The 13,055-nt window shown below is 40.5% G+C and overlaps 1 protein-coding gene across 2 annotated transcripts in view; it reads left to right on the plus strand.

Annotated features, from left to right (window-relative positions):
• LOC132134043 (inactive dipeptidyl peptidase 10-like) overlaps positions 1–9,852 on the plus strand; it is a 76,050-nt gene extending 66,198 nt beyond the window's left edge. For both annotated transcript variants that reach the window (XM_059546917.1, XM_059546919.1), the window contains exons 15-26: positions 2,164–2,211; positions 2,438–2,559; positions 2,656–2,700; positions 2,797–2,895; positions 3,000–3,069; positions 4,425–4,619; positions 5,840–5,894; positions 6,703–6,802; positions 8,405–8,463; positions 8,533–8,605; positions 8,818–8,891; positions 9,001–9,852. In XM_059546917.1, the coding sequence (XP_059402900.1) occupies positions 2,164–2,211; positions 2,438–2,559; positions 2,656–2,700; positions 2,797–2,895; positions 3,000–3,069; positions 4,425–4,619; positions 5,840–5,894; positions 6,703–6,802; positions 8,405–8,463; positions 8,533–8,605; positions 8,818–8,891; positions 9,001–9,138 (1,078 nt within the window). In that variant the 3' untranslated portion in view covers positions 9,139–9,852. The remainder of the gene's footprint in view (positions 1–2,163; positions 2,212–2,437; positions 2,560–2,655; positions 2,701–2,796; positions 2,896–2,999; positions 3,070–4,424; positions 4,620–5,839; positions 5,895–6,702; positions 6,803–8,404; positions 8,464–8,532; positions 8,606–8,817; positions 8,892–9,000) is intronic.
• Positions 9,853–13,055: the final 3,203 nt, after the last annotated feature.

Consider the following 13,055-nt stretch of genomic DNA (forward strand, 5'->3'; position numbering starts at 1 on the left):
TTATTTTTTCTCTAATTTCTAGCTTTTAATTGGCTTAAAAATCTATAAATGCTGGACAATAACAAATAATAATGATTTGTTTATATACTACAAACACTGTTTATCAAATAATAATGCAGAATAGTTTCTATACTGTAATAAATACTATGTCAATCAGCACTGCATTGTTCATACTTTATTTATCACCTGCTGGAGATGACTTGAAGAACAATTTATTGTCGTGATCGTATATTAACGTCTTCGTGTTTGCATAAGTTTCTGTTTTCCTGTGCGCACCACAGCATAGCTGGACGCTTTTGTCCATATTAGGAATATTCTGATATCAGCGCGAGAGCGCGCTCCGGCTTCGAGTATGAATGAAACACACACTGCATGAGAGTTTAGCGCTCTCTGATGTTCATCTCGCTGTATCCTGGGTCCGAATGAAATATCAGGTCATGCGCAAACTATCATGTCTCTTTGAGTTTGAATCTATATTTATTCACACCAGCTCTTGAAAACAAAGTAATGTCATGCCGCACGCGTTGCTGTTGCTGTGTGGAGTCAAAAGGGTCTAACTCTGTGCCACCGCATAACAAAAGATGTATTAAAAATTAATGAGAATATATATATATCCGAGTCCTGATCAGGAGGTAACGTCCGATTCCGATACCACGCGATCGGGCCCGATTTCTGATCACGTGATCGGATTTGGACATCCCTAATGGTGAGCCATACTCAGAATTTGTGCTCTGCATTTAACCCATCCAAAGTGCACACACACAGAGCAGTGAACACACACACACACAGTGAACACACACCCGGAGCAGTGGGCATCATTTATGCTGCGGCGCCCGGGGAGCAGTTGGGGGTTCGGTGCCTTGCTCAAGGGCACCTCAGTCGTGGTATTGAGGATGGAGAGAGAACTGTACATGCACTCCCCCCACCCACAATTCCTGCCAGCCCGGGACTCAAACTCACAACCTTTCGATTGGGAGTCCGACTCTCTAACCATTAGGCCATGACTCCAGCCAGACCTCTCTATAGCCAACATGCATTTCCATCCAATAATGCAAACCTGGTCTAACTGTTGCCTTGTCCAAACACCAACACTTGAGAGAGTGTGCACAAGACTGTCCCAGATCACAGTCAGGCAGAAGCAGTGATTGTCAGGCGTATGTTTCAGTGAAGCAGGGTTCTCTGATCAGCAGTGAATATGCCCCGCAGAAGAAACCCAGGAAATGATAGCGCTAGCTGAATTAACAGATGATTGAATGGCTTTCATTGATTCAACGTGACTAATAAACACACGACTACCACAATATATGGTTTATATGAGTTCCTCTTATCATTTTCATTATGATAAAGTACATCTATAATGCAAAGCTAATTGACATAGTCTTTTTCACTGTTTAGAATAATATGAAATATGTTGCGTGCATTATTCTGTGTAAGAAGCCACATAATCTCACTGACGAATTGATTTCAAACATTCGATTGACTTTATGAAATGAGTTTGGAGTAAAAGGATGTTATTAAATGTGGTATTTTCATGTGCTCTCAGATGGAGCAGCATTTACTACACAGAGCCGTAGTTCACTGACAAGCCACGCAAACAGCTTTCATAATCACAGAACCATTTTTAGGATTCCATAATTGTGTGATTATATCGTCAGCAATTTTTTTTGCATAGCTTGTCAGAGAACTACGGCTCTGTGTAGTAAATCCTGCTCCATCTTTTACATTGTGGTAAAAAATGTATAGCCAGAATGCACTGTAAATCGTGGATAAAAGCGTCTGCTAAATGCATAAATGTAAATGTATCTGAAAGCAGGTTATGGAGATTTACTACTGATCACAGAACCGGCTTGACCAGATGTGCATGACAATCACATTTGATTAATCGTACATCGCTATAAAAAATAATTTGGTAGAAAAACAAAGTGTTACGCTTTTTATAGGTGCAAAGATGAGTAGTGGTGATATTTATTTTGTAAGTGTGTCCCATCAGGTAATGAAAAGTCTGACACACACTTGTGGGCTTCATCCTCACTTTGAACACTTGGGCCAAACACAGGAAATACGTCATATAAGTAGTCAAGTGTGTGTATTTGGATGAAGGGAAAGTTACATGTGATCACAGTGATTTGAAGGCACTTTAAATGTCTGTCTGATCTAATGCAGATTTTTCCTGAGCACCGAGGGCTCCTCGAGCCGCCGGCAGCTCTTCAGGTGAGATTACGTGTGTTCGTGTCCGTTTCTCCGTTTGCAGAAAACACTAAGCAAACTGGACCAAACAGGTGAAACGTGTTAGAAGTTTTAAGAAATGTGTCTTCGTTTCAGTAACTGTATGAATGGTGTCATGGCAAAATCAGTCCAAATGAATCATTTATAGTGTGTTTGCAATCAAGAAAATCTGCAGGAATGCAGGCCACTGATTGGTCCGTTCTGTGTGCAGTGTGTCCACAGTGGGCCTGTTTCCACGCCAGTGTTTGACATGTGAGCTCAATGAAGCTCACTGCACGTTTTTCAGTGCTGACTTCAGCCCCACTAATCAACACGTCCTGCTGCACTGCAAAGGTATGATGGCGTTTATTATTTACTCTTACAGAGCTAACCTTTCACCCCTTGTCAAACTAGCACAGGCTGTGGTTGAAGTGTTTGGTTTTCCTGCAGGTCCAGGAGCGCCAACAGTTTTCATACACACTCTGAACACGGCCAGTGAGTCTTCATTATTTGCATTAATTCTTCTGTACATCTTTCTGCTGTGTTCTGCGTTAAAAACTCTAATCATGTGTTGTGTTGATGTCTCTTCAGATTATTATGTCCTGGAGAATAACTTTGTGCTGAGAGCTGCTCTCAGATATAAACGCATCCAGTTGCTGGAGTACAGAAGCGTCCAGACTGACCACTTCGGTAACACAGCGCAGTTAGTGCTGGAGCTCCTGCACTGAAACAGACTCTAATGCCCTTGAAGATATTTGATAGATCTTTTGTCTGTTCTTCATGTGATTTTACAGAATTGCCGCTGAAGATCTCCTATCCACCCGATTTCTCTGAGTCCCGCACTTACGCCCTTCTGCTGATGATGTAAGATCTGTGTGAGTGTGTTTCTGTGCGAGTATGTTTTTGTGACATATGTGTGTGAGTGTGTGTATGTGTGTGTGTGTGTGTGTGTGTGTGTTATATTTTGTCTGGAGGACTGAGAGAAATACACATCATATGACTGGAGAATTAGAAAATTTCTCTTTGCTCGACCATAAGAGTCAGTGAAAGACTCGTCTCAAGCAGACATTGTGTTTGTGGAATTGGAATTGAACTACTGGTTTCGTCTGGTCAGAGGAGAACTGGCCCCCCAACTGAGCCTGGTTTCTCCCAAGGTTTTTTTCTCCATTCTGTCACCGATGGAGTTTCGGTTCCTTGCCGCTGTCGCCTCTGGCTTGCTTAGTTGGGGTCACTTTATCTACAGAGATATCGTTGACTTGATTGCAAATAAATGCACAGACACTATTTAACTGAACAGAGATGATATCACTGAATTCAATGATGAACTGCCTTTAACTATCATTTTTGCATTATTGACACTGTTTTTCCTAATGAATGTTGTTCAGTTGCTTTGACGCAATGTATTTTGTTTAAAGCGCTATATAAATAAAGGTGACTTGACTTGACTTGACATTGTCCCTCATCCAAATCACTGAAGTCAGAATCTCCTTCATCTCTCCTCTGATCTCTGCTCATTGTCTGCATGTCACACCATTTATAAGCTTGACATAAAGCAACTGGACATTTAATAGACATTTCCAGGAGCACCTGAAGTATTTCTGTCTTTGATTTTCTCCACTGAATCATCTGACCTGTACACTGAGACTCTGATTGTTTGGGTCTTTTAGAATAAATAACAGGTGCTGCTATACAGCAGTGATGCAAACATTGTGATTGGTAGTTTGCCCTAAACCAAAATGTCAGTAACAAGCAAAAAGAAGTCTCTTTGAATTGTCATGTTTTTTGGAAATGTTTGTGGACTACTTTCACAAATACAAATACCTCTATGCTTTACTTACAATGGACAGAGGTTTTGTACATCTGGTACTGTTAGACCTGTCCATTTGCATTGGTTCATGGGGGTCTTTGAGTAGTTTTGATTTAAAACCCTGTGATGTGCAGATAAGGAGGATTTTTAAAGAGAAATATCCACTGAACAACTCTCTGTGAGTAGAAATGCTGTCACACGTTTCTCAGGCTGAATTTGAAAGGTGCTGTAAACACACTTGACCAGGGAGAGGCATGTATTTTATATCAGACGTAGATCATGAAGGCTCGAAGATGGAAGTGAGAATACGCTGATGTGTTTCATCTGTGTGTCAGTGATGCTGGTCAGCAGGTGAAAGAGCAGTCCTGGACCAGGTCTCAGTGTTGATCAAGGTTTTCTCTGTGTTTATCAGTGACACTGCCCCCGGTGGTCAGCAGGTGAATGACCGTTACTCACTGGACTGGGACTCAGTGCTGGTCAGTTCAGACAATGTCATCGTAGCTCGTCTGGACGGCAGGGGAAGTGGCTTCCAGGGTCAGAAGGTGTTACAGGAAGTGCACAGACGCCTGGGATCCGTGGAGCTGCAGGATCAGCTGCTCGCCGTCGAGTAAGAACATTTACCTGCTTTTCCCCTTCTGTCAGTTGATCAGAAATGACACAATGCCACTCTCTTGCTCTGTTTGGGTGATCTACACACACATGGTTGTGAATAGGGATGCACCGATATCAGTATTGGCCTGATACTGCGCTCCTTTACTCGTACTCTTAAAAATGCCCCGATACCAAAAGCTGATGCTACATAGTGTGGTGTGTACAGAGCTGTGTCCAGAAAAAGAAACACTGACAACAGAACAACAGAGATTAGAATTAAGTGATTAGAGATTAAGGATGTCTATGAAGTACATGTAAGTAATTAATACAATGTTAAACATTCAATATTCACACCTGTATAGCTGATGTGCACGAGCTGATAAGCAGAGTGCGCAAAGTGGATTGAGTGAAAATCTCACAGTTCATCACTGGATAGATTGTAGTTCGGTTGGATATGTCAAAAGCAAGCAAGCAAAACAGTGTACAGGTTACTAAAGTTATTTGAGAGCGAGCGAGAGAGAGAGTCAGAGAGCACTCACTTCTGTTTGCATGATCTTGATTGCTGTTCCCTCCATTAGCACATGCATTTGAATTTAAACTAAATAGTAAATATAAAACAAACAAAAATTATAGGGGCCTTGACTATAAACAACATTTATATTAAACCTCAAGCATACACGATTACGGCAAAAGTGAGATTAGCAGACTGTGTGAAATGCTCTAGGCTGGAAGTGTCTTCTGCACCGATGCAAACGTGTGTATTTTTAACTTGCTCTAAAATTATGTTTTTAATTTGTACGCGAGGGTCCGCGTATAGTGCGCATGATGCAAATTACATCACCAAAATAGTACGTATAATGTATAAGGAGTGGATCCCTGCATCACAGTATTGAGCTGCTGCAATGGAGCATATCTAATGCGCATTTAAATGAACAGTGAAAGTAACAAAAGCTTATACATTTCAACAGGTATGGAAGTGTGGAAATAACTGAAAGAAATATCTGTTTGCTAACTGAAGCCAACTAACATGAATGATCTTCTTCTTCTTCTTATTATTATTATCATAATTATTATTTTGTTTCTGTACCCAATATTTGTTAAAAAATAATAATAATTATGTGAAAATACAGCTAATACCAAAAATGAAAGCATCAGTATTGGACTCATTCTGAAAACAGTTGTATAGGTGCATCCCTAGTTGTGAAACATGCTAAGGGTGTCAAGCTTTTCTTCCAGGTACCTGCTGAAATTGCCGTACATCGATCGAACCCGGATTGGTGTGTTTGGCAGGGTAAGACTCAATCAAGTCAAGTCAAGTCTGCTTTATTGTCAATTCTTCCACATGTACAGTACATACATACAGAGACCCCCGGTGCATACAGATAACATTAACAGTAGAGCCTAAAATCTAGATCATATATTAAATGTAGATACAACTATACAATAAGGGAATGTAAAAAAGACATATAATAAAATTAAAAATAAAGTTAAATAAAGCAGCACAAGGCACATGGCAGACAGAGTGCAAACCAGTGAAGTGAACAAACAGTGCAGATAAAACATTTTTAATGCAAGAAGAAGCTTATTTAGTCTGATTAAACTGACAAAGGGCTCAAGAGCAGTTATTTTATTTAACTGACTGATGAGGTAGTGGAATGGCTTCAGTTCCATGATGAATGAGGTAGTGAGCAGACCAATGATGCACAAAGTGACTGGTGCATGTCATCGTATATTAGTGGGGGGGGGGGGGGGGGTTTGGTGAAGCTGTCCTTCAGTCTGCTGGTCCTGGCCTGGAGACTCCGCAGTCTCCTCCCTGATGGCAGCAGACTGAAGAAGCTGTGTGACGGGTGTGTTTGATCACCTGCGATGCAGAGGGCTTTATGGGTGAGAGGGGTTCCGTAAATGTCCTGGAGGGAGGGGAGAGAGACACCAATGATCTTCTCAGCTGCTCTCACTATGCGTTGCAGAGTCTTCAGCTCTGCAACAATATAATTGCGTAATTATACTGTAATTATACATCACTCTCGGCTGCTGTAACAGAAGAAACACCGATGAAAACTGTCAGGTATTTAAACCCGTGTGTTTGTGTCGTTCTGCAGGGTTATGGAGGATATGTCGCACTCCTGCTGATTAAATCCTCGGAGAACCTGTTTAAATGCGCAGCAGCCGTGTCACCTGTAACGGACTGGAGTCTGTATGGTAAGTTACTGGTGATATTGTGATTATGTGAGGCTTTGCACTGATATGTATCACGAACCTCAGAACAGTTTCACACTCGTGACTCTGTGGTACTTTGAGGGAATCTGACCTCACTTTTTGCTCCTCTCCCCTCTCCCCATCCCCCCCCTTTCATCCCTCTGCGGTTGTCAAGGGCCAGTGTTAATAAATCTAGATTTAATTTAAAATAGACAATATAGTCACGTCGTTTCATCACAGAGCGCTGGGCACTTTAATGCGCTGTATGTTTAATTGGCTACATTCATACTCAAAGCTGGAGGGCGCACTCATACAGAAAGTCTAAATACTGCCGCTCCATGTAAAGCAGTTTAGTGGCTCCTGATGCCTGCAATTTATATACATTATAATTACCCAATGATATTGCTGCGACAGACATTATTAAAATATGTATTTTTCTCCCATCTCCTATTTATTCCCTTGAGGGCTTCCTTATACATCATAACCATATATTTTTCATTATTAAAATATATATTAAAAGTATTATATAAGAGTTATTGTAAGGTTATTGTCCAGCAGTGTATTTTATTTCTTAGCCAATTAAAAGTAAGAGATCAATTTTTTTTTTGTTTGTTTTCTTTTTTGCCAATTAGACATACATAAATAAATATATTATCAGGCCTATTATTATTACTACATTTGACATTTCTGTCCCCCTCACTTCTGAAATGATTGCCACTCCCCATGCCCAGTAACATAACTGAATATAACACTTAAGTTATATGCCATGTTATCTTTATTTGGGGATCAAATATGTTGCGGCTCCACCTTAATTTTATTTGATGGGAAAGGGACCAAAATGGCTCTTTTGACTTGAAGGTTGGAGAGCCCAGGATAAGAGGATATTTGACTAATTCTGCATTTAAACAATTAATTCTCTGCTGGTGGCTCAATCCACAGGACAGTGACCATCTGATCTGGATTACGAATTTGAGAATAATGTTTAACAATAATAATAATTTGCATGATTTGATGTGATATGAGCTAAACGATCCTTACACTTTTTTCCTCAGTTGGTCAGATCAAACATGGCAGACTTGCTTGCTTACTGGTTTAGATGACAATATCCGGTGAAAGTTCTTATTAGAGTCATATATTCCAAGACGTAGGCTAAAATCTGTTATTGCGAAGTACAGTAAATATCCACACTGGTGCGGTGACTGACAGCCACACATTCCCATCAAAACATTAGATTCATCCACGCTGGAGCTGTGCCGGAGCACAACCCACGCAAGGAAGATAATTAGGGACAGCTGCAATTGCAGGTTTTCAAACAGAGATGGCGACAAAGAGGCTACATTTACCGACTGCAGCTTTACATTTACATTTATGCATTTAGTACATGCTTTTATCCAAAACGACTTACAGTGCATTCACTCTATACATTTTATTTATTTATTTATTTATTTTTACCAGTATGAGTGTGTCCCTGGGAGCCACAGGGACAATGTTAAATATTGGTTGAGGTGTCTATACAGTGTCATTTATAAATAAATGTGTTAAAGGTCTCTCTCTCGCTCGCTCTCTCACTCAATCTCTTTCTCTCTCTCTCTCTCTCTATCTCAGCCTCGGCCTTCTCTGAACGCTATCTGGGTTTCCCTCTTCAGGATGACAGCAGATATCAGGTTGGCGCTGGTTAGTTGTTTTGGACTGAAATGTGTTTGAGATGTTAGTGACAGACTGTGTGTCTCTAGTTCTCCAGTGTGCTGCAGAATCCACAGGGTTTCAGAGAGCAGACACTCTTGCTGCTGCACGCCACTGCAGACGGTCAGTTACAGTGTGTGTGTGTGTGTGTGTGTGTGTGTGTCTGTGTGTATGCATGAGTGCGCGAGCGGACGTGAGTGTGTGTGTGAGTGTGTCTTGCTTGTTTCTCTTGTAACTTTTTTTGGATACTTGACCTGATGGCGCTACATTCACAATAGAAATGACCTCTCATAGCGGATCATATGATAATTTGACTCAAATCTTTTTTCCTGTAGCAAATGTTCACTTCCAGCACACGGCCGAGCTCATTAAGAACCTGGTGAGGTTTGGGGCGAATTACACACTGCAGGTACTGAACGCTGACGATGGACATGTGTTTCAGCATCAGTGTGTCTGTGTTTATCAGTGCTTGACTGTAGCCTTGTTTGTTGATGGTTTTCTGGATGGTTGTTCTTTAGATTTATCCAGACGAAGGTCATTTCTTATCCAAGAGCAGCCAGCGGCATGCGGCTTCAACACTGAGCAGCTACTTCAGATCCTGCCTGCAGGAGGATATGCTTCCCATCAGTGAGGAGGAGGAGGAAGAAGAAGAGTAGAGTGAAGATGAGATGCAACACAGAAGCATCTGCTGACACACACACATACACACATCAGGACAATAAAACACACTGGACAAGCATCCAGAGAACACTAATATAAACAGAGAGAGCCAGGAGTGTGTGTGTGTGTGTGTGTGTGTGTGTGTGTGTGTGGGTGTGACAGAGAGAGTTTCTGGCCTATAGATCATTATCGCTGGAAATGGATTTGAATATTTAACATATCATAAGTCACTTTTTTGGCGGATGCATTGGCCGATCACAGGACTGTCCGGTGGAGCTGCTTCAGTCAGCCATTGCATGGTCCTTTTACTCAGCTTCACTTCTTTTGCCACTCTCTGTCTCTCTCTGTATGTTGTCGCCTTCCAGAGGAGCTGCGTTTCTTACCGTTTCTTCATTCACTGAGAAGAAGCCTAATTCCATCCGTTGAAAGCTGGAGGATGGTTATCGAGAGCGAGGCCCCGTCAGCACACATGCATGATGCTGTGTGTAATTGCAGTGCATTGTGGGATGGTGCTGTTGTGTGCTGGACAGAAGAGGGTGCACAGATGTGTTATTGGACATTCATCAGACAGATCCACTCAGACTGTTTTGGATCAGTTTATTTGTATTGCTGACTGTTTAGTTTTACTGTTGGTGGGGGGTTTGGGTTGATTGTTATTGTCTTCTCGTTAAAACAGTCATGTCTATAAATAAACAGCTAGTCGCAAAACAGCACAATTTCATTTTGATGTGCTATATTTTACCATCAGAGTCACACAGCCAGACCATCAGCAGGATCTAGTGCTGGCATCAGAATGACGGACACATTCACAGACGGACTGGAGGGAATGAATGCAGCATACTTCAGCCCAGTTTTTGGAAAAAGACACGCTTTGATTGGTATTACTTTGGATGTCTGTTATTTCTTTAAAATAGTTGAGACAGGATTGCTGGATCAGGAATCTGTCCTGGGAAAGTCAGGTGTCTCCATCAACTGCTGCGCTGCAGGTAAAGATGTGTTACTGAACATCACTGAAAATGACAGTTCACTGATTGTTGGTGTCACTCTAAAGCTGTCTGACCTTGCATTCTTTGGCAGCGAGCAGTGACCATTCTCAAACTCATAACTGTTGATCATAAAATATTTCCAAATCTGTAGGATTGTCCCTGTAACTCATCCACTGGCCTTGGAAAGATAAATGAATACAGACACAAAACAATCAAACTGCTGCTTAATTTAACATGTCAAGTAGTTTATATCAAGACAGGATTGCTGAATTCCTAGCCAGTGGCAGTGGAAACATTTACATGGGTTTCGTGCTGAAAATGATTTACTATGAACCTGGTTATACACATGAAGCAAATTGCATTGTCTAAGTCAAGTCACCAATACAGATGTGTCATTACAGCTTCAAAGTGTAAAAAAAGTGATGTGACATTCAGCCAAGTATGGTGACCCATACTCAGAATTCGTGCTCTGCATTTAACCCATCCGAAGTGCACACACACAGAGCAGTGAACACACACACACACACACACTGTGAGCACACACCCAGAGCAGTGAACACACACACACACACACTGGGCATCATTTATGCTGCGGCGCCCGGGGAGCAGTTGGGGGTTCGATGTCTTGCTCAAGGGCACCTCAGTCGTGGTACTGAGGGTGGAGAGAGCACTGTACATGCACTCCCCCCACCCACAATTCCTGCCGGCCCAAGACTCGAACTCACAACCCTTCGATTGGGAGTCCGACTCTCTAACCATTAGGCCATGATTTCCCGTGTTAATCAAGAAAATAGTGGGTAACACTTTAGAATACTGTTCCATCATTAATGAATAACCACAAGAACACATGAGTAACACAATATTAGCACTCTAGTAACTTCTAGTATCTAACAAAAAACTAAGGTAACACTTTAGAATACTGTTCCATCGTTAATGAATAACTACACAGGAACAAATGACTAATGCACTATTAACAAGAAACTGATTAACGATTAAGTAATAGCACTCAGGTGAAAATGGTAGTTCACTATTAGGTAATCAATAACTGCTATTTTTTCATATATCCCGGAGAACTACTAAGAACTACTGTATACATGTTAAATTATGCATAATGTATAATTAATTCTAAAATGAAGATCATGGTAACCCACTAGTAATGACTCAAGTATTACCAAATCCTTCTAAATAAACTACAGATTACTTGGATCAGTATTCTAAAGCGAAGATTGCAGTATCCCACTAGAAATTATTTAAGTGTTACCAAATCTAGCAAAATGAATTACTAACCAGGACCTTACAAAAGCCTAAAACGTTTACAATGACTTCAGTTATTACTCGGGGTTATCATGTTATTCACTTCAGAATATGCATCCAAAAAATTAGGAATTCCTTTAGAAGAAAAATAGTAACACCTGAATAATTACTATCCAATACCTTACAAACCCTACATTTGACTAAGCAATATTACTTTCGGTAACACTTCATAATAATGTTCTGTTATAAGTTATTTATAAATTATTAGTTAATGATGAACTAATCATTTACAAAGCATGACGGGACACACTGGACACACTGTTTTTCTAATGAATGTTGTTCAGTTGCTTTGACGCTATGTATTTTGTTTAAAGCGCTATATAAATAAAGGTGACTTGACTTGACTATACTTTAATAAATGATTAATAAGTAATAAGTTAACATTTTAGTAATGTTTTATTAATTTAGTTATAAGTCACTTATAAGTAATTTAGTCTAGATGGAAATAAGGGTCCACGCGCACCCCTCTGCTTTTTTTATGCCACCTGATTTTTTAAAATCTTTTTTTTTTTAATTTTAAAAGTGTCTATTTTCATAATCTGCCAGGTACCAAGCTGAAATAATGTCCCAAAGGGTTCTTTTTTAACCCTTTTGCTGCACCCGACCGGAACCCGAAAAATCAAAAAATTATATAGAAAGTGGCATAACATTAGAAGTAAACAACATACAGAGACAAATGAACACATTTTCCCATACAATTCTGACCCCAGGAATTTAATGGAATGGTTATTTTTGACATTTGACAACATATTGACCTTATTTCTGGACAAAATTAGCAAAAAATGGACAAAGATGTGTAGAGGATCAACTATTTTTTCGATTTCTGAAGTGCATAGGGTGATTATTTTTCCACAACCTGTTATTTCTTTATCATTCAAGTGTCTGTTTTAAGATTAAATTGGGTACCAAGCTGAAATAATGTCCAAAATGCTTTATTTTTAACCCTTTGCACCAAACCCGAAAAATCTAAATATGATATAAAGTTGCATAACTTACCCGTTTTCATCGATAGAGGTGTCGAAGTCTAGCACATAGGAGGATGTGCTTTGGAAGTTTCCACTTGCTGTTAGTTGCTGCTCGACACGCATCTTTTGTAATAGAATAGACCAGCCTCTGTGTCTTCTCACACTTGTCGCCATCAAGTGTCCCAGTCACCAATGAGCTCGGAAATTGTACAAGATGCTCTGGAAGAAGCACGTCCATCTTCACAGCATCTAGCTCCTGTGCTGTCGGGGGCCATGGTAGCTCCTTTGACTCTTTGAATGCCTTTATAATGTGAGAATGGAGGGTGAGTGCTGCTTCTTGAAGTTGGTCAGCTGTTCTAAGTTTGTATGCACATCCAACTGCATTATAATTCATCTACATTAATGCTGAGCCAAGTTCAAGCTTGCCCCTGAACTTAGATTTTGCTTTGTCACAGAAAATGCACTGATTGGGAAACAAGAAGGAACACCTTCTTGGAGCTCCTTCAGATTGAACTGACAGTGATTTGACATGGCGCAGAGAATCCCTTTTCAATGATAATGATTCACCAGATGTAGAAGCCTTTGACACTTGTAAATGATCTATTTTCCCTGTAAAGCTTTTATAGCATTATTGGTGATAGCCAAATG

The sequence above is a fragment of the Carassius carassius genome, unplaced genomic scaffold, assembly GCF_963082965.1.
Source record: "Carassius carassius unplaced genomic scaffold, fCarCar2.1 SCAFFOLD_95, whole genome shotgun sequence".
NCBI lineage: Eukaryota > Metazoa > Chordata > Actinopteri > Cypriniformes > Cyprinidae > Carassius > Carassius carassius.